Source organism: Anthonomus grandis, chromosome 2 (assembly GCF_022605725.1).
Source record: "Anthonomus grandis grandis chromosome 2, icAntGran1.3, whole genome shotgun sequence".
NCBI lineage: Eukaryota > Metazoa > Arthropoda > Insecta > Coleoptera > Curculionidae > Anthonomus > Anthonomus grandis.
The window spans coordinates 14,396,515-14,423,089 of record NC_065547.1 but is presented as its reverse complement, the minus strand read 5'-3'; the positions used below and the strand labels follow the sequence as shown (position 1 = coordinate 14,423,089).

The following is a 26,575-nucleotide window of genomic DNA, read 5'->3' as shown; positions in this document are numbered from 1 at the left end:
AGACACGAACAACATAATAAGAGCAGGTGCTACATTCACAAGCGCAATATGAAAGTGTGTTTAACTTTGTCAAAAGCTTTTGCGAAATCAGTGAATACAACATCAACTTGGGACCCTTTGTTTAGTGAATTATGGGTATACTGAGAAAATCACTAACGTTAATAATGTAGATTTTTGGGGAAGGAAACCATATGTCTAAATTTAATATCCCCATACAAATCTTCAAAAGAAACAAGCTCAAGTAGCTTAGAAATAGACTTATTAGTTGAAATTGAAGTTTATTACCTCCTGTTTTGAACCATCTCAAAAAAATGGAAATTATCTTACAAACTTTTCATTCACTGGGAGGTTGTGATGGGTTAGTATGCTTTAAGACAAAGATTAAAATTAAATATGAAAACACATGTTAACTTTCTTGCATGTACCTAGACTGCCGCCCGAAATTAAACCATAGCAGTTACAGGCTTTCATGAAACCAAATTTTCTGGAGGTCAAATGTGAGGAACGTATATCTAAATGTCCTGAAATATATAATTACATGAAGTTGCAAAAAGGCAGGATGATTTTAGAAATGCATAGAAACATGAAGTTGAGGCTCACTGAAGCTAGAGTATCAAGGTTTTTGGCAAAAGAGGTAGATCTTTAAGAATGAATATTAAAAGCCTTACTAACCTAAATTTGATGATATACTACTAAAATATCTGAGGACTTCTTCTATTTAATACTATATGACTTCTATTTAAGTACCTTGTTGGAAGACTATGATATAATTACAATGAGATGAGGCTTACTGCTGATGTCAAAGATTCAGAACTCTGATGATCATTATGCTATCTACAAGAACGTCAGAGATGACGAGTGACCAGAGGAGAAGTCCTAATTGCTGCAATGTATTCAAATATACTGTAATAATGCCTCCTTTGAGTGTTTACTGCTTAAAATTAAGGTAAAGAAAGAAGCCTCATTTCTCTTCTTAGCATTTTTGAGATCTTGGATGGTGAGTTATACACAGTCCAATTTTGATTGAGGATGTTTATCACCCAACACTTAGTTTCAGCTTGTCAGTACAAAATAGTAATGATTATGATTTCTTGTCCAGAACTGCATTTGAATATTCTATAGGGAGACTTCTACATGCTCTATTAACTTTTGAAGGATGCTGAATGGTCAGATTGGGAACGTGCCGATGATGTTACGACATGTGCAAATGTATATTATGATAAATTCACTGGCTACATTGACCATGTCATACCCAAAAAACAAACCAATAGTCCCTTACATCAATATCCTAAATTTCTAATTTTCTCATTCTTCTCTAATAAAGTTATACAAGGTATTAAACTTAAAAACCATCTTCATGTACAGATGAAAAAAGGTAATGCAGATGTAGATGCCATTAAAAAACTTGAGAACTTTAGTTAAAGAGAGCTAAATTTAACATTTTTCACCAAACCATAGAAAATAATATAGTACGGAATATAATAAAATAGGTTAATGATGGTCTCAACAGGTTTTGAAAGTTTGTGAAGTCTAGTCCAGTAGAAAAAGCAATATTCCCACAGAGCTATCATAATAAAAAGGTCAGTACTCCACAGGATATAACTCATGCCTTTGCTCAGCATTTCAAATTTGCCGTTCAAATGTCTCCTCTACATTACAGAAATCACATATGAATTTTGCTTTTTTCGTTATTACTGAACATGAATTTAAAACTAGCATTACTACACTCAAAATATTCCCTCTTACATATGTAAGCGTATTTCTTAAAAAACATCTCCAGATCGCCAGAGAGCTGATCCAGCAGAATTGCCGAGCACGGCAAAAGGCGGGAAATGCGACGCGGTACTTCTCAGTCCCCGGCCTGACGCGCTCGCGAGAATCAAATAAGTTGAATTGTCAAGTTGGCAAATTAAAAGTTGGCAAGAAAAACAAATAAAAAACACTTCATGTACTGTGAAGTGTGTGGATGGCTTCTAAAGGCCTGATGATGCTCTAACTAGAGCGAAACACGTGTAGCTCGTTAAATTTACATGTTGTGAGACCGTGACTTAGTGTTTTTTATTTTGTATGTTGGTCTCTTAGAGAAGAATGGATGAGATTTTTAAATTAAAAGTTGGTTTTGTGAATTTAATGACTTTTATTTAAGGGTATCAACCCCAAAATATTACTACTGTTTACATCAGAAGTGGGATAAAAGAACGGATTAATTACTGTGTACACTGTGTCCCATTTTGGATGAGACTGCAGGGTATCTCTGTCATTTTTTAAGATAGAGCTTTGCGGTTTTCGCGACCCTGTATCACTTTTTTGTAAAACTTTTAAAGCCACAAACAGAAATATTCTAACTACTTTTGTTCCTGAAATACAGGGTGAAAACGAAAATGTTCACTTTTGGAGATGTTATTATTTCTCAGGCCCTGTATAAGCTAGAATAAAAATGGAAAACTGTTTATAATAGATATTTTTACATAAAAGTCAGTGGCGTATTTAATTTTTTTTCTAATGCACTGTTTTTAAGATTGGGCACAAACTTGGTATTTTTTAAATGGAACACCCTGTATATTTTAACGTCAAATTTTAGCATTTTTTTTTCTGAATACATTGATGTATCACAACCTATTCTTTAGTAAATTTTAGCTTCAAAAATCAGAAAAATCCATATTTATTTTTGTTTTTAATAGTAGGCCATGAATTCTTACACACATGCATTTAATTATTACTTTTTTAAAACGCCATGTGATTTAAACCTGTTTATTTAACTATATTTTAAACATTAACTTAAAATATTAATATAAACATAAAAATGTTAAAAACAAAAAAAAAATATATCGGACCAGGTTTAACATTAAAAACTAATTAGTAATTACAAGAATCAAATTAGAAAATTAATTACAAAAACAAAAAAAAAAAACAAATATAAATTTAATAAAACTGTTCAAACTGCTGTCCATTTTGTCTTATACAAAAACCACATACAGTCTGTATTCGTCTTAAGGCATTTAAAATTATAAAGGGTTGCCTTTGTAAGTTTATGAATGCTTCTTCAGTTGTCGCTCGGAGTTCATTTATATTATTATGCCGATTTGCATAAATTTTATTTTTTAAGTACGACCATACAAAAAAGTCCAAAACACTTAGGCTAAAAACACACGAGGCTGTTAGCAAGCGGTTTGCGCCGCGACGGTTGTCGCGCCGTGGTCGAGCTCGGCGCCTCGTTTATGGTACTTGTGAGCTTTGAAACAGACGGCGCCGCCTAATCCCATAAAACGCGGCGTCCGACGCGCGTACCCTGCTCGAGACCAGGGGCCGCCGGTACGCCGCTTGGTTTTTATTGCTTTAGCGGCACTACCGCGGCACATCATTTACTTATCTTCTGTGTTGCAAGCCACACGTAGGGTTTTTTGGTGTGTTTTTTTTTTTGTGCAGTGTTGAAAATTGTTCATTTATTATGGAAACTAGGGAATTAAACATAGAAAAATTAATTACTGAGGTTCAATTGAGGCCAGCGATTTGGGATTTGCGTGATGATAATTATTCAAACAGAATTAAAAAAAAAATAGGCATGGGAAGAACTTACTACAGAATTTCTAAGCGCAGCTGCTTCTGTTGAGGAAAAAAAAAAAAGAAAGTATGTACATATTATATGCTATATATTATATGTATATTATATATTATATGCTATTATATTGATTCGTTATCAAAAGCTTTTCTTCCACTGATATGCTATCTCTCATAATGGTATTAGCTTTTGTACATGGCTCTTGGATCAATAAAAGTAACTCCTGGTATGATTCCTTTGACATTCTGGTGAAATTTAAAAAATTTTCCGGATCTTCACAAATCTCCTTATAGATGGAAATATCCCTTCTCGTTTCTTTCCATAACTATGGGATGTATCCATAGCTTACGTTTCGTTCTATTTTTTTTTGGTTTTTTGCGTAATGCCAGTGCCGATGCCGCCAACAAAAATAAAAAATAATTTTCACTGTCGGAGTCCATTTTGCTCACGATAAATAAAAAACTGTGAACTGTATGCAAAGCTTGGCAACATCAAACTGATCTTGTAATTTTTCGTGCCGTTCATAGTTGCGAAAGCCGTCGCGTGTGTTTTAAGTCGAGCGGCGGTCCACCGGCCGCCGTCGCGGCGCAAACCGCTTGCAAACAGCCTCGTGTGTTTTTACCCTAAGTCCGGTGACCTCGGGGGCCATCTGATTGGCCCGTGTGTGCCAATCCAACGTCTATCAAAATGGGCACTTAAATATTCTCTAACTACCCTTGAATTATGAGCGGGCGCTCCATCTTGCTGGAAATATATTTGATGTCGCTGGGCTAAAGGTATGTCCTCCAGCAACTCTGGCAAATTATTTTGCAATATATTTAGATATCGTTGGGCAGTTAAGCTACTCTCAAAAATTGTATATACAATTTTAGTGCCCAATACAAAACAGGAAACACTAAAACCAAATCGGCCTTGTTGCTGTCGTTCAAAAGTAATATGTTGGTTTTCTTGATACCAATGTCTGGTATTTTGCCTATTAAATATGCCACTACTGCTTATATGGGATTCGTCAGACCATATTACCTTTTTTACAAAATCCGGATCTTCATTAGTTTTGGTTAAAAACCAATTAGAAAATTCCAGTCGTTTAAACGGATCGTCAGGATGCAATTCTTGAATAATATTTATCTTATACGGTTTAAATTTATGCTTTTTTAAAATTTTTTGCACTTTTGTTTTGGAAACTCCTATCTCTTCCTCTATCTTTCTACAGGAAATTTGGGGTCTTGCTTCCACACACGCTAAAACATTAATTTCGCCAGCTTCATTTCTATCAACATGGGGTTGCCTAGGTTTTGAATAGCAACCATAATTTAAAAGATTAGATTTTAATACCGTAGCCCGAGATGGCTGACGTCTTTCTGGAAACCTAATAAGATCTTTTTTATTTTTTGAATTTTGTAACAAAATAAAATAAGCTAGAGCTTTACCTATTTAAATATAATTGCTGCGCCGCTTCGACATTTTCGTTAGAAAGGTTTAAACATTTTATAATATCATACTTTTCAAAATTTTGGAATTCCATATTTTCACCGTCAGCCATCATTATTGATATGTATTGAGTCTGTTTGTGACTTAGTTTCCATGAATGCAATAAACAAAACATTTTTTTATGCATGTGTCAAAGAATTCATGGCCTACTATTAAAAAAATAAACATAAATATGGATTTTTCTAATTCTTTGAGCTAAAATTTGTCAAAGATTAGGTTGTGATACATCAATGTATTCAGAAACAAAAATGCAAAAATTTGACGTTAAAATATACAGGGTGTTCCATTTAAAAAATACCAAGTTTGTGCCCAATCTTAAAAACAGTGCATTGGGAAAAAAATTTAAATACGCCACTGACTTTTATGTAAAAATATCTATTATAAGCAGTTTTCATTTTTATTCTATCTTATACAGGGCCTGAGAAATAATAACATCTCCAAAAGTAAACATTTTCGTTTTCGCCCTGTATTTCAGGAACAAAAGTAGTTAGAATATTTCTGTTTGTGGCTTTACAAAAAAGTGATACAGGTCGCGGCAAGTGTTTTAAATGTGAACAACATGGACATCAACAAAACAACTGTACCGGCTTCAAGCAGAATGAACGACCTGCAGCATGCAAATTTAAAACTGTTTCCGTGCTAACGTGTGATCACTGCAAGAAAATGGGCCACACCGAAGCCAATTGCTGGTACAAAAATGGAAAACCTCAGAAGGCATTAGTAATCAAAAAATGACGCCAGCTTGTTACAACACCCATAGCCACCACCCTGTGCAAGAATCAAGCTCCAGAATTCACGTATCGTATTGACAGCGGCGCCGATGTATCCATCATAAAACATTCAATAGTCAAAACATTAGGTGCAGTGATCATGCCGAATGATAAAAGTCTTGGTGTTTGTGATATTATTACAGTCTTGCCGACGTTAACATTATAGAGATTAATTTTGTTGTTATTGACGATCGAGTTTTTCCCAGTGGCATCGATATTTTAATTGGTTTGGATATTATCCTTCAACCCTTTGTATCTGTTAAAAAGGGTGGTAATGGAATTGAGTTATACTATCAGCCACCATACATATCTAAAGTATTAACTCTACAGCATTCTAATCATGTTAAAATCAACCAGACCTACCAGAAAATTTAAAATTGCAAATTGAATCATTGTTATCAAAATATAAGAGCAAAACACCTGATCGCATCACCACCGGCAAGATGACTATTAGGCTAAAAGACAATGTACCCGTAGTGTATCACCCCAGTCGTTTAGCTTATGAAGAGCGTGTTCAAGTTGCTGACATAATAATTGAACTATTAAGGGACGGTATTATTCGCGAGAGTCAGTCAGAGTATGCCAGCCCTATAGTTTTAGTAAGAAAGAAAAATGGCCAACTAAGGATGTGTGTGGACTACTGTGATGTAAATGAAAAAGTGGTACGCGAAAGGTATCCATTACCTGTCATCCAAGACCAAGTTGATACATTGTGTAATGCTAAGTTCTTCATCAAACTTGATATGAAATCTGGATTTTACCAAATGGAAATAGAAGAGGGCTGTAGGCACATTACTGCTTTTGTAACACCAGATGGGCATTATGAGTTCAACCGGATGCCGTTTAGACATACTAACGCTCCTGCAATTTATCATCGTGCAATTGATAAAGCCCTTGGTTCTCTTAAAAACAAAAAAGCATTGGTGTACATTGATGATGTTTTAGTGCCCTCTGTATCGATTGAGGAAGGCTTAAAAAACTTGGAAGAAGTTTTAAGTGCTTTATCTGTGGCTGGATTTTCGTTAAATTACGAAAAGTGTGTGTTTTTTGCCAAACAAACTGAATATTTGGGTTTTATATTAAGTGAAGGAACAATATGTCCTAGTAAGAAGAAAGTTAACGCGTTAGTTAAGTCTCCTCCTCCAAAAAATGTGAAAAATGTGCGTCAATTTATGGGACTCGCCGGTTATTTCCGTAAATTTATTAAGGGTTTTTCACAACTAAGTGCGCCTATAACTGCTTTGTTACAGAAAAATTGTATGTTTGAATGGTCTGATGAATGTGAAGCAACTAGACATTTAATTATAAGTAAATTAACTGATTCCCCTGTTTTGCGGATTTATAATCCAAACTTACCCTGTGAAGTGCATACTGACGCGAGTTCGATTGGGATTGGAGCTGCTCTTTTACAAAAAGAAAATAGTGAAGTGCGCCCGATAGCGTATTTTAGCCGACGTACAACAGAATACGAGTCCAGGTATCACTCCTAGGATTTAGAAACTCTTGCTATAGTGGAGGCAATAGAACATTTCAGAGTGTCTATACGGTGTGCATTTTACCGTCTTCACTGACTGTAATTCAGTGCGTGCAACATCACTTAAAAAGAACCTTCATCCCCGTGTAGCGCGATGGTGGGTTAAACTACAAAAGTTATGTCGATTACAACCAATTCCTAAGAAAAGATCAGAGTATTCAATACGTGCCTTACTGACAGTTTTTGAAGAATTAGGAAAAGCTTAACGCATTATTGCTGACAGAGCTACTGCTTTTACTTTTTTTTTTAATTTTCAAAAATTTCTTAAATGACCAAAAAATTGAACTTCATCACATTGCAACCGGCGTACCTAGAGGAAATGGCCAAGTAGAGCGTGTTATGAGAACAGTGTTTAATTTCTTAAGAGCCATTTTCTTAAGAGCCAGTCTTACCGATAAAAATGATAACACTTGGACTACCGCAATAGCAGCAATAGAGAGACAGGCTACGCTCCTTGCGTTCTTCATTTTGGTCAAAATCCTCGATTAATATCAACACAGCAACTTTTAAAAGATATTCCATGTGATGATTTTGTCGACGCAGACAAGGCTGTTTCCGGGCCAGACTTCGGATGCGAGAAAATGCACGTAAACAAGCCCTGCATTTTAATGCGTCTCGATACTCTGCCAAATTTTTTACTGTCAGAGATGTTGTGGCTATTGAAGACTTACAGCTGGCTGGCGGAGGAAAGTTAAAACCGAAATTTAAGGGTCCTTTTGCAGTCAAAAAGGTACTACCCAATGAAAGATATGTCCTGCAGAGAAATAGTCAGCGGACCACTGTAGCTGCGTGATCAACTGAGACCATGGCCTTCAGAGGATTAAAATTAAAATGTGAGTATTTCAGAAAAATTATATTTTAAAATGTTTCAACAACTAAATTGTTTTTGTGGATCTACCCAAAAAAAAGGGAATCTGGAGGTAGTGGCAACTCCACTATGCTCGAAAGGTGGCAACTCCGTCTGTGGTAAAAACAAAATTGAGGTAGTGGCAACTTCACTATGCTCGAAAGGTGGCAACTCCGCCTGTGGTAAAAAAAAGGGAATCTGGAGATAGTGGCAACTCCACTATGGGTAAAGGGTGGCAACCCCACCTATGACCAAAATAAAATAATAATAAAAAGTTGAAAAATTGTCAACCTTGCTATTTTTAAAATGTAAAAAAAAAAAACTCATCTAAATCTAAATGGGCAATGATTAATGACATTTTCACAAAAATATAATTGTTTAAAAGAAAATTGATTTGTTGCTTATTTTCTTTATTTCAGTTATTGTTTGACGGCGCGAGGACGCACCGACTGCAGGATGGCCGTGTAAGCGGATTTCTTAAAAAACATCTCCAGATCGCCAGAGAGCTGATCCTGCAGAATTGCCGAGCACGGCAAGAGGCGAAAAATGCGACGCGGTACTTCTCAGTTCCCGGCCTGACGCGCTCGCGAGAATCAAATAAGTTGAATTGTCAAGTTGGCAAATTAAAAGTTGGTTTTGTGAATTTAATTACTTTTATTTAAGGGTATCAACCCCAAAATATTACTACTGTTTACACATATATAAAGGCTGCTCTAATTGCAACCAACAATGTTTAAAAATACAAAAACTGTTTTTACAAACTACAATCTTTAAATCAGATAATAAAAATTGGTTGGAAAACTATAAAACAACTAGGTGTATTTTGTTATTTTTTATTGGATAGTATTTAGGTTTTTTGTTTTTTTTCTTAATATTTATGTATAGACCAGCTATCTTTAGAGGTATCTTTATTGTATTGATCCAGTAAGCAGTCCGACACTTACCAACATCCAAGCCCCACACATTTAACTCTTTTTACAGAGTATAGAAAACAGGCCATAGAAAACAGGAAGCAGTTGGATGGTTGCTAAGCTAAGGGGTTTGATAGGGTCAACCACTACATTATTACTACATATTGCATATATCGGGTTAAAATATAGTTGATTAGGAAGGGCGGAAAGACTTTTCTCCACAAATGAAAATTCCAAACTTTTTTGTCAAGACTAAAGCATTTCGATGAGTTCATTTATCATCATCTGACTCTTACACTATATAGCTGTAATCTATATATCGCTACCTTCCAAGAAGACCGTCACAACTCGAAAATTGCTATTTTTCAGTAGAGGCATTTAAAATTATCCAATATTTATTTCATAGGGCTACGCTGCTTTTTGAAAAATATGTTTAATTTTTTTTTTGGTATTATTAAAGACCCTTGTGGAGAATATTTTTTGATGATAATTTTTTTAGTCTGTGTCATCAAACAAAACATAGAGTTAAATGTGACAGTCTTTGCTGAAAAAAAATGATGTTTTTTTATTTTAATTTGAGTTAATAAAAGTATTAAGTTGAATTCATGTATATAAAACTTGTTTATTATCTACTATAGTGTATTCCAACGCGAGAGAAAAGTTTACTAGAGAAAAAGTTTTTTTTTATACGTTTTTTTTTCTTTAATACGTTTGTACTGATGTAAGTGTAATCTAGTATTATAAAAGTTTATTACTATAATTTTTTAAAATATGTTACCAAAAATTTGATTAAGGTTTATTTTTCATAAGGTTTGTTCCAATCCAACGCGTTAGAAAACCGTCACCGAACGATTACGGTCATGCGCAGTAATTAAAATCCGTCGAATTTTAATTACTGCGCATGAGCGTGATCGTTTGATGACGGTTTTCTAACGCGTTGGATTGGAACAAACCTTATAAAAAATAAACCTTAATCAAATTTTTGGTAACATATTTTAAAAAATTATAGTAATAAACTTTTATAATACTAGATTACACTTACATCAGTACAAACGTATTAAAGAAAAAAAAACGTATTAAAAAAAAACTTTTTCTCTAGTAACTGCTTATGCAGTTCCCTTTTTTTTGGTTTCAGGAATTTCATTTTTATCTTCCTCCTTTAGCAGCTTCTACACATAATTCTGCTACCACAACCTGTTCTTCTGGGTTGGGTTGGGATTTTTCGACTTTGGGGCAAGATTTTTCGACTAAAAAAAATAGGAAACATTAAAATAAAAAGTAAAAGATAACCAAACAAAATACCTACCTGTGGTATGTTTTCTTGAATTAAAACTACTAGAAGGACTTAAACTACTGGAGGAACTAGCCTTGGTATTTTCTTTCTCTGCAGAAGAAAAAAAAGTAAAGAAACTGATTTAAATAATAAAAATTTAAAATATAAACCTTCAGTCTCCAAACTCGATATTAGAACATTTCTGCAACTCACTGCGAGCACGTCGTGAACTGCAGATAATGTACTTGGCTCTGGAGACTGTTCTTTTAAATCGCCAGTTTCTTCAACTAAAAAAATTAAAAAAAAAACAAAAAATAAAAATATCTAAAAAAAACAAACAAAATACTTACGCATAGAATCAGAAGTATCTTTGCTACTTCCTTCATTTTCTGTTTCAATTAAGCAATTTTGAATTTCCCAGGATGGTTGCTCTATGTTATGAACTTGTAATTTTTTTTTGGCAAGCTTCAATATCATAGAAGTTCTTCGGGACATCTTAGAACTACAAAATAGATAATGAAAAATTTATTAAAATGAATTTAGACTGAAAGTGTGAAAAAAATGTCAAAAAAGTAATAAGCAACAGACAACTTTTGGCAAATTTTATTTAACTTGTTTTATAAATAAAACTGTTATACTTATGCCTTAACATTTAATACACACAAAAACGAATTTTTATTCAAGAAAGAACGTCATAACTCAAGATGAGACGTGTTCAGGTCTTTAAAAGTACAGAAATTTTCATAAAAAAACGTCCTAAATAAACAAATTTCAACACAAAGTAAAAAAAATATTTATTTTTACAAGGAAGAGCGCACTAATTCTAAATATGACGTTTTTTTTTCCGAAAAAAAACTATATTTTATTTACCACATTTTCCATAAAAAATGCACCAACATAAAATGTGACGATATTTCTCGAAAAATATACAAAAAAAAGAACTTACCTTTTCACAGAAAATCGACCTAAACTTATATAGGACGGTCTTTCCCACAAATATTTTAAAAAACACTTGTCACTTTTATGTTGTGATGCTCTTAACTGAATAAATACAGGTGACGACTGCAACTGACCAGGCACAACTGAATTGATACGCTCTTGCCTGTTAAAACCTGAAAGGTTCTCACTTAGTACACTGACCACATGCGCCGCCAAGCGGCTATTCGTCGAAATTAGCTTGATGCGATATTTTTTGTAATAGAAGCAACTTCTGCTGAATCGATTTTCGTGGAAAACCGAAAAATCGATTTTTCGGACTTGTGACGGTCTTTCTGGAAGGTAGCGATATATAAAAGTTTGTCCTGACTGACTGACTGACTCATCATCGCAGAGCCCAAACTACAATAGCTAGAAACGTGAAATTTTGCCAACGGGTTCCTTTTATAATGTAGGCACTAGATAAAAACGGATTTTTCGAAATTCCACCGATAAGGGGTAAAAAATGGGAAAATTGTTACCTCGTGACCTCGAGAACTAAGGGGGCGTGGCTTCGGAGTTTGAACAGAGACTGCCCGCACGAACAAGTCGCAGGCATTAACTTAAGAAAAAAATTTACTGCAGCAATGTTTTTTTATAATGTAGGCCCCGGATACGAACGAACTTTTTGAAATTCCACCGATAAGGGGTGTTAGCGATATGATAAAATATCGCATAGCTGCATAAAACTGATTAATAAATACGATTGAACAAGTGCCTCTGTGTTATTTATATTTTGGTAGACATAACAACAAGGCGGGTCCATGCGAGACTGATACCCGAGAGGTGACTCGACTCAGTCTTACCGCTCGCTCTGCATCTAACGAATCATTTTTAAGACTATTTGTGTCTTGGTTTTATAATAATTATATTATATTAATCGCGCCCCTTGACGAGTCATGGTGGTAATTTACTAATTGGTGTGGTCTACTTACCACCTCAGTCTGGTTTTGATGCCTATAAGGTCTTCTGTGCGACTGCCGAAAAAGTTCGGCGAAACAATCGAAATGCAAATATCATAATATTTGGAGACTTCAATTTACTCAATATACCATGGGAAATTGACAATGAAGATATGGTTCCGAAGAACTTTAACTCTGCAGAGGATGAGCTGCTCTTAAATACAACTTTATATTTGGAAATGATTCCGGTCAACTTTATCAAGAACCATATGGGTATACTTTTGGATCTGATCTTTACAGACACGCCCCACAACATCAAGGTATCTCTTGTCGATCAAGCATTGTGTAGGCTTGATTGCTATCATCCAGCTTTGGAAATGCAGGTTATCATGGGAAATATTCCCACATGTAAAAATAGAGCTAAGACCAAAATCCATTTATTTGAGCGTGCAAATCATCAGAAAAGTTACTCAATATTTTGCTTAAGTCGATTGGGATCAAGTGTTTCATCGTAATACTGTTGATGAAATGGTGGATGAATTTTATAAGCATATAACGTTTGTTGTTGATAAGTTTGTGCCCAGTTTCCATTATGGTACAGTCAAGAACTGAAAAACAAAATTGCTTATAAGAACAGGCTTCATAGAAAATATAAAAAGTCAGGTCTAGAAGGGGACTACGATAATTATTCTGCGGTTAGATTAGAGACAAAGTACCTCATGGATTTGTGTTACCTTCTCTTTGTCACTAATACAGAACAAATGATACCAGATAATATGAAGTATTTTTGGTCCTATGTTAACAATCTGCGTAAAGATAAAGGAATACCAAAATCTATGGAATACAAGGAATTGACTATGGAGACTCCCGAGGAAGTATCTGAGGCTTTTGCTGACCATTTTGAACCCCGCTATTCGGATTTTTCTAACAAATGCATTACATCTGTTCCAGAAAATTTGGTGTCTGTGCTTTCACATCATATTTTTAACAATGAAGAAATACTGGACAAACTTAACTCATTGGATGCCAATAAAGGATCAGCACCTGATGGAATCTCACCAGTGTTTATCAAAAACTGTTCATCTGTGTTGGTTGAGCCTCTTCGGTTAATTTTTCAAAGGTCATTTGATACATCTTCATTTCCCACATATTGGAAGCTGTCAGTTCTATTCCCTATTTTTAAAAGTGGACGCAAAACTGAGATTGGAAATTATAGGGGTGTTTCTTTGCTTTCAGTTTTCTCCAAAATATTTGAATCAATTTTGACTGATGAAATATTTAATACCTTTAAATCCTATATTTCTCCGAAACAACATGGCTTTTACAAAAGTAGATCAACGGCGACAAACCTATAGCGGATTTTCAGGATTTTTTAAGTGAAAATATCGAAAAAGGCTATCAGATTGATGTTGTTTACACCGATTTACAAAAAGCATTCGACAATGTATGCCATGGTCTGTTGATAAAGAAACTTGAAACATTGGGAGTACATGGATCATATCTGAAGTGGATCGATTCATATTTGAATAGTCGTACTCAACAAGTCAAGCTAAGGGGAGCAACTTCAAGGGAAATTCGAGTGACTTCTGGTGTGCCTCAGGGATCACATCTTGGGCCAATTTTGTTCCTTTTATATATAAATGAAGCTATATCTGTTTTTAAACACTGTGAATGTCTTTTATATGCTGACGATCCAAAATTTTTACTGTGATGAAGACTGTTTCTTGGTGCAACTAGATTTAAATAATTTTAATCAATGGTGTGTAGAAAATTTTTTGAACCTTACGTCCTTTCACCGGAAAAAAGTTCCTTATAGTTTTACATATACATTAGACGGATGTTTACTTTTTAGGCGTTATTTTTGACCCGCACTATAGTTCGTATGATCTATTTACGGGAGAGTCTTGTAATAGTTTTAAAAATAAGATTATAAGAGGAACAGGGCGATAAGTTAGATAATATATGTAGCTACTTTATTTTCTTGCTTTTTTGTTGGATTTCTGTATGTTGATTTATAAGCTTATTGCATATTATTTGTGTTTTTTTTTAACATTTACATGTAATTACCTGTTAAGGTATTTGTAATTGAATATATATAAAGTAATAAGACTGTCCAGAAGTTTTGGAATGGCAGACTGTACGCACACACTCCTGTAAATGATCATTTCATTAGCAGCACCACATTTAAATACAGGCATATTAAAACTGAGTTTCCACTGGGATGGAAAAATTGTCAAGTCTAATGACCTGCGGAATGGGTCATTACTCTTGAGTAGATGTAAGTCTCCAAAATTTCCTAAGTGGCATGACCAAGTATTGAAAGATTTAATTTTAAGTAAGAGGAAGACTCACAAAATATATAAGCAATGCAGTTCTCTGGTGAATTATAACACATTTTCTGAACAAGCAAAATGCAACAAATATTCTTGGGTTATATCTTCTCTTATATCTATTCTTAAGGTTTGTTATAATGAATATAACTCCAAAAAGAAAGTTATGTAATACCAAATAACATATAAAATAAATAAATAAATAAAATATCTTTTATTAACAAAAATGTCAAAAGGTAATAGATCTGCAGAGCAGTTTTTGACAATTACCAATAAAAATTTAGCCATTAGGCAATAACAAATAAAATATCCACTTTCAAATATACTGACAAATTTTAAAATATATGACATTATTTAAAAGCTTTGAGCACAGTATAAAAATAAAAAAATAATAATATATCACAAAATTACTTACATCACAGCTTACCACTCCTCATCAAATCTTTTAGTTTCTTTTTAAAACAGGGACAGCCTAATGTTTTAAGATTCTCAGGTATTTTGTTTTATAAACTAGCTGCCTGATATATGAAACACGACCTGAAAAACTCTGTATTATGCCTGGGAATATTTGAACTATTTTTTTCCCTGATATTTACTTCATGGCATTCACCACGAAGCTTAAAAAGTTCTGCTAAATAATTTGGTTTAACTGAGATAGTTATTTTATGAACTATGAAACCCATATGCACTAATTGCCATTGCTTTAATAAAATTTAATTTAAATTGATTATATTCTGTGAGATATGGTCCATAGACAGTGTCTAGGTAATTAGGAATTGAAAGAATTAGAGATTCTGTAAGTCTTTTTTTGTTTTCTTCAGGGAGAATGTATTTGTATTCGTGAACTGATTTTAATTTAAAATAGGCCTGTCTACATACATTATTAATATGAAAATCAAATTTCAATGGTTAGTCCATGTATAACCCAAGTTTTTTTACATTTTTCCTGCCAGTCACACTCCCATTAACATGTATAATAAGATAATCAGTTTCAATATTGATTTTAGAAAATAAAATTGCTTGTGTTTTTTGAGGGTTATAATCAACAAAGAGTTATGCTCCGCCCAATTAGACATGTTGCTCAAGTCATCATTGATTTTTGTAATCGCTCTGATCAGATCTTTAGGTTCACTTAAAGGGGGATATATCTGAATATCATCGGCATACATATGGTACAGGCAATTATTTATAACATTTTCAATATCAGAGGTGAAAACTGAAAACAAAAGAGGTTCAAGAATGGAGCCCTGAGGCACCCCTGTCTTCACCAGCTGAAAATTGGACATAAGCAGATTACCCAGTTTATCATGCAGGCGAACAGCCTGGCTTCTCTTTGTCAAGAACCTCTCAAAAAAACTATTATACTAGATATTGTAAAATTTTAATTTTGCCAGTAGAAGATTTATATTGAGTGAATCAAAGGCTTTTGACATATCAATTAAGACAGTGGGGCAGCCTTATCAATAGTTTGTGTGATGTCACTTGTAATTTTAAGCAAAGCAGTAGAGCACCTTTAACCCTGAGGGAACCCAGATTGGTACTTAGGTAAAATATTGTTCACTTCAAGATATTCGACCATTTGTGATTTACTATTTTTTCAAGTAGTTTTGAAGCCGCAGGTAGAATGCTGACCTAAATCACTAATGGTTGGATTGGTTTTCTTAGGAATAGGGATGACCAAAGCTTTTTTCCAAAGTTCAGATCAATTCCCATTTCCAAACAGGAGTTAATTATATTGGTAAGAGGGAATAGACAGTGAGATGTACTCAATTTTAGCATTCTTGCTGTTATGTTGTCAATGCCAACTGCACTGCTTTTTACTTTATTAAGGCTATACAATATATCATCCTGAGTTATCAGCATAAATTTAAAAGGTTCACTAGCAAAGTTATTATTGTCAAAATTTATTAGTAAGTTTTGATCTATGGTGGTGACCTCTATGTGTTAGAGGTCAAGGAACTATGATGACCTCTATGTGTTACTAAAACTCCCTAAATTAATAGACAGACGAACTGATTACTGAATGGTGTGATCAATTCTCCTAATCTCCTTGCACTAGTTAATTTGCATGTACCTATTAGGAGAAATAGATATGAGGTAATTTTTGGAATACAATTTCATAGAACTAATTATGGTTTTAATAGGCCTTTTGATCGAATGTGTAGACTGGCCAATGATCTACCCAAAGAAATTGATATCTTTCATATGCCTTTTTTGCAATTTAGGTCACAAATAAAAAGATTATATTATTTTATATTTAAATTTTGTAATTGGGAATTGCATCAATAAACTTTAATTACCTCTTGTGGGTTCTCTGAATTTATGCTCAAATCCATAACTTTGCAGCAGGTCACAGAGCAACGAAGCAACCATTATCAACAAATACCATGTATTTACGATAATAAAGCATGTTTTAAATTTGAGTAGTAGGTTCCTACAGTTTTTTAGAATATATCCTGGAACACCATCAAATCCAATAACCTATTTCCCTTTAATTTATTTAGTGCACTGATAAGGTCATTCTCCAATATAGATTGATAACCAAAATAGTCAAAATGAGAGTTAGGCCTTCAAGGAAGATTCAAATTCATATTCAAAATGTATATTTGCCAACATCAAAAATTACAAAACAGTTGTACTTATGATGTAAGTAAAGTTAGCAAATAGGAATGCATCTCAATTATAAAAACCGTTTCTCAAGAGGCACTTTTAAGTGATACATCCTCAAGAAAAAGCAACAAAACTAGGAAACAAAATAAAAAGGAAACCAAAAAAACCCTTACGTAAGAATATTTTTTCGATACATTTTGATAATGAGAGCTTGAAAAATATTTAAAAAAATACAATTCATCTTTATCATTAGAAATATCGTAGACTATACAGAAAGACGATAAAAGCAGCAAAGGTTAAATATTATAGTGACTGCTGCATGTGTCCTCAAATAGGCAGAGAGAATGTTGGTCAATTATAAATGACTTCAGGCATTCTCACAAGAAAGTTTCAGAACCAGAAGTAAAACCAAATAGTTTAAATGATCATTTTTGTCAAATTTCTATATTATCTACCCTCTCCAAGATAGTTCAAAAACTTGCAAAAATCAGAATTTTGTCTTTTTTGCAACATAATTGCATTTTGATTGTGTCCAATCCAATTTGATCCAATTTGATTGTGTAGATCATGGAATACTGCTGTCTAAGCTCAATAATTATGGCTTTAGAGTTGTGGCATTGCAATGACTGGAATCCTATCTGTCTAATCGTACCCAAAGAGTTACAGTATCTGGATGTTTATCCGATTCCAGATCCCTTAAAACTGGAGTACCTCAGGGTTCAGTGTTAGGACCACTATTATTTTTGCTCTATGTAAATGATTTGGGTTCATTAAAACTGGGGCAAAGTGGTTCAGTTTGCTGATGATACCACTATTTCATGGAATCATAGAGATTCTGATAATGTTAGAGCCCAGGTTTTTAAGGATCTTAAGATTTTATCAGAGTGGTGTGCTGCAAACAGGCTTGTATTTTATGTGGGCAAAACCTTTATTATGGGATTTAAGTGTGACGCTCAGGGCCTTATGTTTAGTGAAAACTCCCCCTTGCAATACAAAGAAAGCTGTAAGTTCCTTGGTATTACCATTGATGGTTGCCTTCGCTTCGAAGATCATATCCTAAATCTTGCATCAAAGTGCAAGATTTAGGATATGATCAGGATATGATAAAGAATGGCAGAGCATGAGCTGGGAGGGGTAGTTGCATGTTCAGTGTACTTTTCTCTTATTGAGTCCCATCTTCATTATGGCTTGCCTTTTTGGGGTTTAAGCAACAAGGGATTATTTAACATAATTTTTGTGATTCAAAAAAAGGCAGTTAGATACCTATGTTCCGCTGGGTTAAGAGATTATTGTAAACCTCTCTTTATATCTCAAAAAATCCTAACTCTTTTTTCTCTTTTTATCTTAGAAACAGCTACTCTTATTCATAAATGTCCTAAACCTCCCTCTAACACTGGTCATATGACTCGCCAGGTTAATGATTTTCCCTTACAAATCCCTACATCCACCCTCACCAAGAACTCACTTCTATACCATAGCAAAAAAATTTACAACCATGTTCCTCTATGTATCAGACAAATTTTAGAAGTTAAGAAATTTGAAAAGAAATTAAAATCACTTTTATTATCCAGGGCATATTATAGCCTTGACGATTTTTTTAATGATACCTTTTGACCTGTGCTCTGACATCATTTTAGTGTTTTAGTTTTGTTTCCTATTAAATATTTTAATTTACTTCCTCTAAATTCTGTTTTATTGACAGCTTTACTTATTTTTTAATCAAATTTATCAAAAAGATGCTTTTTTTTTATTTTTTCAATCTGTTTTGTTATAATTAATTTTGGTAATGTGTGTAAATTTTATGGTAATTTTTGGTTTTTTAGTTTTAGATGTTATGTTTGTTTGAAATGTGAAATTTAAAGTGAATTTGGAAAATTTTTTTAGTTTTTAGGATGCTTGTACAATACAAGATTTTGTTTTGTCTTACGTAATATAGCACATTTTCTTTCTTTCTATTTATATTTATGTACACAGGGCAGCGGTAGGCAGCGACTGAATCAGGGAAGAGCAGGAGAGGAAACGCATCCAATATATGCATTAGAAATGTGCTTAAATGATCACCTTGTGAAACCTACAATTTTAAAAACACAAAATAAAACGGAAAATGTTCCTGGAAATCAAGGCCGTCCAAGAAAAACCACAGGGAAGACTGATAAGCTTATTGTATGTGAAGTCAGTAAAAAACCTTTCTCCACATCTACCCCTATAAAATGAAACTTGAGCCCAAGTATTAGCACTAGGATGATAAGAAGATGTTTGCAAGACCAAAAATTATATGTTCGAGTGGCCAGAAAAGTCCCATTTCTAAGCAAAAAGAATATAAAACAAAGACTGGCATTTATTAAGAATAATTTTAATTAAAATTTTCAAAGAAATTGGTGCAACATTCTTTTTAGTGATGAGATAAATATCAATTTATTCAGATCAGATGGAAGATGATTCATTAGAAGAAGGAGGAATGAAGAATATAATCCTAGAAACACAATAGGCACAGTTAAACATGGAGGTGGAAATATCAAACTGTGGGGCTGTTTTTCCTACAATGGAGTAGGTCCCATATTTTGGATTAAAGAGACCATGACAAAAGAAATTTATTTGGATATCTTGGATAGAGTCATGGCTACCATTTGCCGATAAAAACATGCCTATAAGGTGGGTGTATCAACAAGATAACGACCCTAAACATACGGGGACGGATTGTTAAACAATGGTTTACACAAAATTTTTCATTATTTTGATTGAGACGTGGCTAAATCAACATTACTCAGACAATGCATTAGCTAGTTCTGAATATCAGATTTTTAGGCTAGATCGCAATTCCTTAACTAGTACTAAACAATGTGGTGGTGGAGTATTAATGTTAGTACACAATAAATTTAGAGCCAAACAACTCAGGACTGATATCTTAAATGTGGAGCACAATTTTGTTCAAGTGGATTATGGTGAGCTATCTAATATTTTGGGTTGTGTTTACATTCCTCCTATTTGTTCAGAAGAAGTCTACCGTGCCCATTGCTCAGCAGTTAAAAGTATTAAGAACAATTTTCCCAATATACCTGTATTTCTATTTGGAGATTACAATTTACCCTTAGCCACTTGGAATTACTCAATTGAAGAGCACTGACCTATCCAGCCAGGGAAGTTTGTGAATCATTTTCTTATCCGAATATGCGACAATCTAACATTATTCCAAACAATCATGGCATATTTCTGGATCTGATTTTTAACAGTATTGATGAGTGCCATAAAATAACTGTTCAACAAGCTTTAGACAATCTTCTTCCAAACAACTTTCACCACTTAGCAACAATTTGAGATATTAGTGTTAGTGATAGGATTGAAAAACCAGATTATAGTACAACTTATTTTGATTTTAAAAATGCTGATTTTGTAAGTTTCAATGATTATTTTAGTGGAGTGGATTGGTATTTTTGATGATTCAGTAAATAACTTTTATGAAGTAGTTTTATATGCAATCTCACTCTATGTACCAAAAAAAAATATATAAACCTTCCAGGTTTCCTCGTTGGTTTTCCCCAGAATTAAGGAATCTTATTCTATCAAAAAAGACTGCTCATGCTAAATTCAAAAGTACTAACTTAGCTAAAGATTATATCCTGTTTGCTAACCTACGTACTCAATGTAAAGTTCATACTGAGCAATGCTATAGATCTTACATTGCTACCTTAAATGAGTCAATTCAATCTGACACCACACAATTTTGGAATCATATTAACTCCCTTAATAAAAGTCATGGTATCCCAAATGCTATGCATTTAAATGATATTTCAGCAGATTCGGGGGAGGATATTGCAAACTTATTTTCCACCTATTTTTCTAGTGTTTATCACTCTTATGAGGTGGATCTCAGTAACTTTAATTTTCCAGTAGCAAATTCTGTTGACATGCCTTTTATTCAGTTCACCCTGTCTGAGGTTTTTGAATCTATATTTGGTCTTAAGGACAAACTGAGTTATGGTCCTGATAATGTTCCTACCTATTTCCTAAAAAGATGTGTTTATAGTTTGTCTAGACCTTTGTGTACATTATTTAATTTGTCTTTAAAATTACAAACTTTCCCTGAGAAATGGTGTGACAGGGATGATATAAAAAATTACAGGCCCATTGTTATGTTATCTGCTATCCCTAAGCTTTTTGAGCTTATCCTGAACAAATATCTTACTTGGCATTGTAGAGGTCTCTTGATCAACAAGCAACATGGGTTTAGGCAGGGTAAATATATTTCTACAAACCTTGTATTATATCATGACTTCATTGTCAGGGCTTTCGAGAAGGGTCATCAGGTTAAATCTATCTATACTGATTTCTTAAAGGCCTTTGACACAGTCATCCACTCATTGCTCATTTTTAAATTATGATGCTATGGTTTTCCTAAGTGGTTTCTTTCTTGGCTAAATAGTTACCTACATAAAAGGATACAATTTGTTAATGTAAGGGGTTCACTTTCAGTTCCTATTTTGGTTACTTCAGGGGTCACATTTAAGGCCTCTACTCTTTAATTTATTTATTAACGATATTTTTAGTATTATCAAATTTTGCAAAAATTCCTATTATTTGCAGATGACCTGAAGCTATTTTTACATATTTTAAACTGCCTGATGATACAATCAGACATAGATTCTCTATATAATTGGTCTGTCTCTAATGGCTTACATCTTAATAAGGATAAGTGTTTTATCATTTGTTCTACTAAATCTAGAAAAGTTGTCCCATTTGACTACCACATAAATGATAATATACTTTCAAGAGTATCGCTAATTAAAGATTTGGGGGTGTTGTTTGACAGTTCCCTGACTTTCCCTGACCCCATATAGATAGTTTGTCTAGTAAAGCCCTTCTTACTCTTGGTTTTATAACTAGAAATACTCAAGACTTTTTAGTAGCTGCCTTCAGAGTTTTATATCTTACACTTATTCATAGTGTCATGTCTTATACTTCCATAGTCTGGTCCCCTTATTATGCTAACCATATTTACAGTCTTGATAAGATCCAAAATAAATTTCTCAGGACTTGTGCCTGGCAATTCAAGTTCAAGTTCAATATATTCAACTTCAATATAAAATATTACAATTCTAAGAATATAAAGCACCTAGATACCAGAGTATCTGTATGTGCTATGGTAGAAACAATTCAAAAATTCTAATATATCAATGTTGTTACCCTTAGCAGACTAGCCGTTATATAAATTAGTTCACAATATTTAACATTTTACCCAAAACTACATAACAAAAATCAAAAACCAGACAATAAAAATGAGAAAAAGAGAAAAAAAAAAAAAAAAAAAAAATATACTATATACACATATACATTTTACCTACAAAGGTATTATGTAGTATTTTACAGAGTTTTCTAGTCTTTGGTACCTAAAACCTATAATATTTGAAACAAAATAAATAATTGAATAATTGTCCATACTGAGATTTTTTTCTTTTTCCCTTATGTATTTATGTTGTGATTGCTATCGAGTAAGAAAATAAAAAGTTTGGTGAAAAGCAGAATATTGATACAAGCACTTATGATCAATCAACAAAATTTTCTTTTGTTTCCTAATATATAACTTAGGGCATGCTCATTAAACTTTTTGAAGTATTTCTGTTGTTTGACATTTTCTGGGAGAAGGTTATAAAATTTTGGAGCTAAAAATACTGCCGAATGTTGACCAAAATCTCGAATCATATAAGGTAGTACAATTTGCTGGTGTTTATTAGCTCGGGTTTGGTGTCTATGGTTTATTATACTTTGTTTACCATAGAATTTATGAACATAAGAGCAACAGGTTGTTATAAAAAGAGTTTTCAAATCTTGTATTTCAGAATTATATAATTGCTTTGTTGAAAATAACCTAGGTCTCTTTAACATTATCTTTACTATTGAGTTTTGTATTGTTTTAAGATTTTTTAGACTGTTTTCATATGCCCCACCCCAAATCAATATCCCATCCCATCCCATAGGGGTTCCACGAGAGCTTTATAGATCAACACAATGAGTTTTCTGCACAAAATTTCCCTTAATAAATAAAATTTATGTAAGAGTGCCTTTATCTTTTTTGTTAAATAATCAATGTGTATATCCCATTTTAGATGTTTGTCTATATGGACTCCCAAATATTTTATAGAGTTTACCTGTGCAATTGGTTCATTAATATTGTTTACAATAATATTTTAAAAGTTTGATCTATTTGAACTGTTTATGGAAAATGCTATATATTTAGATTTTTTTGGATTTAGTGACAATTTAAAGGTGTCGAAAAAATTTTTGATTAATGATTACTTGAAACTTAACTTTTGCCTCTTGCCATGTGTCTCCAATAAATATAATTCCTGTATCATCTGCATAGGATATTACTTTGCCAGGAGTTTTTATATCATTCACTGCATTTATATAAACATTGAAAAGTAGGGGTCCTAGTACAGTGCCCTGCGGTATTCCAATTTTAATGATATCAGGATCGCTAAGGTTATTTTTTATCTTGGTGTATTGCATTCTGTTTGATAGATAACTCTGTAAAAGTTGTAATACTTTGCCTCTGATACCATATTTTTCTAATGTTTGAAATAATATTTGGTGTGACACTGTATCGAATGCTTTTGTTAGATCGAGAAACACCGATTATTAAATGTACGAGATGAGTCTTTATTGGAACTTAAGTCAAGGCTAAATATGACCTTCTCTTGAGGACTATCGAACTAGGTGTGATATGATATTTCTTCACAAGTTGAATTATAATGCTATTGATTGCCCTGAATTGTTATCGCGGATAAACTTTAGATGCAATACCAGAGTCCTTAGAGAGACGTCCCTTTTTCTGGTTGAATATCACCATACAAACTATGGTAAATTTTCTCCAATTAATCGACTCCACATGTTGGGAAATAGATTTAATCAGGCTTTTGACTAAGTGGATTTAAAGCCTTCAAAACTTAAAAGGTGTCTGAGTGAGTTTACTCGTTGAGTATGTGTGTTAAAGTATCAAATAAATTTGATTGCATTTACTTTTTTTATTTTAATTATTTTAATGGTATGTTTTTAGTTGCTTTATTTTGTAATTTTGTTAGAATGGGGACATCCCGTAAATAAATAAATAAAATAAATATATTTATTGTTTTTTTCGCTATGAAGCGTAATATATTATTACGAATATTCTATAAAACCAGGTACTCTTATTTTTTTGGCCACCACTGTATACCTATGAATATAAATAATATGATACAGGTATATCTTGTTAAATGCGAAACGAAAATGATAGGAAAAGCTACTCTACAGAATTACAAAACTATTAAATACTTTTAGCTATAACGGCTGACTGAATACTATGATATATCAAAATAAAGCAGTGCTTTAAAAGAGTTATGAGCAAACCAAAATGAATATTTACCTGGCTTTCCGCCGGAATTTTAAGATCACTCATTTCTTCCTAATAAAAAATCACAAAAATTAATCAAATTAATTTCAGACCACCATTCACATTAAAATCTATTATCTACGTCAGTCAGTTCCATACAGTAAACCCCCCACTAAAGGAGAAAAAATAGACCAGGCAGGGACAAACAAAACTGATCTGTAATTGGTCTCCTCTCCCCATCAAAGACGGGGGCGACCATTTAGGCGAAGGAGGGAGCGAACGCACAGGTATTGGTCGAAAATAAAGCGGTGGGAGTGTCCAGAGTAGAGGGGAATAATGAATGGTTTTATTGGATGTAGAATGAATGGGACCCAGGTAGTTTTATAGTGGGTGAGTGCAGCGTTGCCAATTTAGCGGAATTTTATTTGATTAGCGGAAAAAAAAGGTAATAGGGGCTAACGGATTTTTTAGCAGAATTATATATTTAAACATAATTTATGGGATTAATGGATTTTGCCTTTTTTCATAATAAAATAACTTTTTATTTCCAACCTTTTTATTTCTGTCATATTGTAACAGAAAATATAAATGCTTCAGGACAGGTATTCAGGTTAAAGTTACACTATACTCTATTTCAGAAGTGTATAGAGCAATAAACTGGGGAATTCCGTTCTGTTTGGCTACATTTCGTGGTAGTTCATAGGCGCAGGTACTTATAATATTTATGAATTTAATTTTCACGGATTAAATGCCTTTATTTTGAAAGAGATTAAATACTAAATAAATACTTTTAATCCTTTTGTATAGGTACCTATCTTTTAACGCTTTGTAACATGCCAAAATGGGGTCAGGTAATATATACAGACTATAAATACTTTTAAATCATATTTTAAACGTTAGTAGTCACTGCTACGCTGTAGTGTAATCACAATATTATTATCCCAATATTTAAAAAATGGAGGTATTCAGTCCAACGAAAAGATGTACTAAAAATTCTCCACTATCGCTGAGTGAAAAAGTTATTATTTTAAATGTACATGATTGCATAAAACACGATTACCCTAGTTTTACTGTGCAAGAAATTGTTGAAAAATGTTCTCGAATGAGTGGAATTGGAAAGTCCACCATTTTCAAATTGTTGCGGGAAAGAAAAGTAGCAGGTCAAGTGGAATCTCCCAAGCAAAAGCCAGGACGACCTACAAAAGTCCTTGATGAAAATGCTAAATGTATAATTCGAAGAAAAGTTCACTCTTTTTATTTTAAAAAGTAAATACCCATCCTAGACAAAATTTTAATGGAGCTTGGCCGAGATGACAGTATTCCGTTGATAAGTAGAAAACTTTTATGGAAAACTTTAAAAAATATGGATTTTGCCTGGGAAAAGCATAACCGCAAAGCACTTTTACTGGAGAGCGACAAAATTGTTTGTTGGAGACGACAATACTTGAGAAGTATCAAGCAGTACCGCAGGGAGCAAAAGAAAGTTTTTTTTATCTTGGTGAGACGTGGATTAACGAAGGTTATATAGTCCAAAGAATGTGGCAAGACAAAAATATAACCAATGCTCGCCAAGCTTTCATAGAAGGCCTGTCTACGGGTATTAAAGTACCTTCGGGAAAAGGAAAAAGACTTATAATCACACATATTGGAAGCGAAGAGGGATTTTTAAAAGAAGGTCTGCTAACCTTTGAGTCGACTCGCACAGGAGATTACCATGAAGACATGAACTCAGACGTTTTCGAGGACTATTTTGGTGAAATGATAAAATTTCTTCCGGCTAATTCGGTGGTGGTTATGGATAACGCAAGCTATCATTCACGGCGAATAGAGAAGACGCCAACTTCAAGTTGAAGAAAGCAAGAAATTATCGATTGGCTGACTGCAAAAGGTATTGCGTTTGAAGCAAATTTGATAAAAAAAGAACTGCTGGCAATAGCAAACTTACACAAAACTCGTTTCATGAAATACGCCGTGGAAGATATAGCCGAAAAATATAATATAACTGTACTG

General features: G+C 33.4%; 1 protein-coding gene across 1 annotated transcript in view; it reads right to left on the bottom strand.

Annotated features, from left to right (window-relative positions):
- Window positions 1–24,719, bottom strand: part of LOC126750257 (dead end protein homolog 1-like) — a 74,142-nt gene extending 49,423 nt beyond the window's left edge. The window contains exon 1 of the mRNA XM_050459816.1: window positions 24,599–24,719. Coding sequence (XP_050315773.1) covers window positions 24,599–24,631 — 33 coding nt within the window. The 5' untranslated portion in view covers window positions 24,632–24,719. The remainder of the gene's footprint in view (window positions 1–24,598) is intronic.
- Between the last annotated feature and the right edge of the window lie 1,856 nt (window positions 24,720–26,575).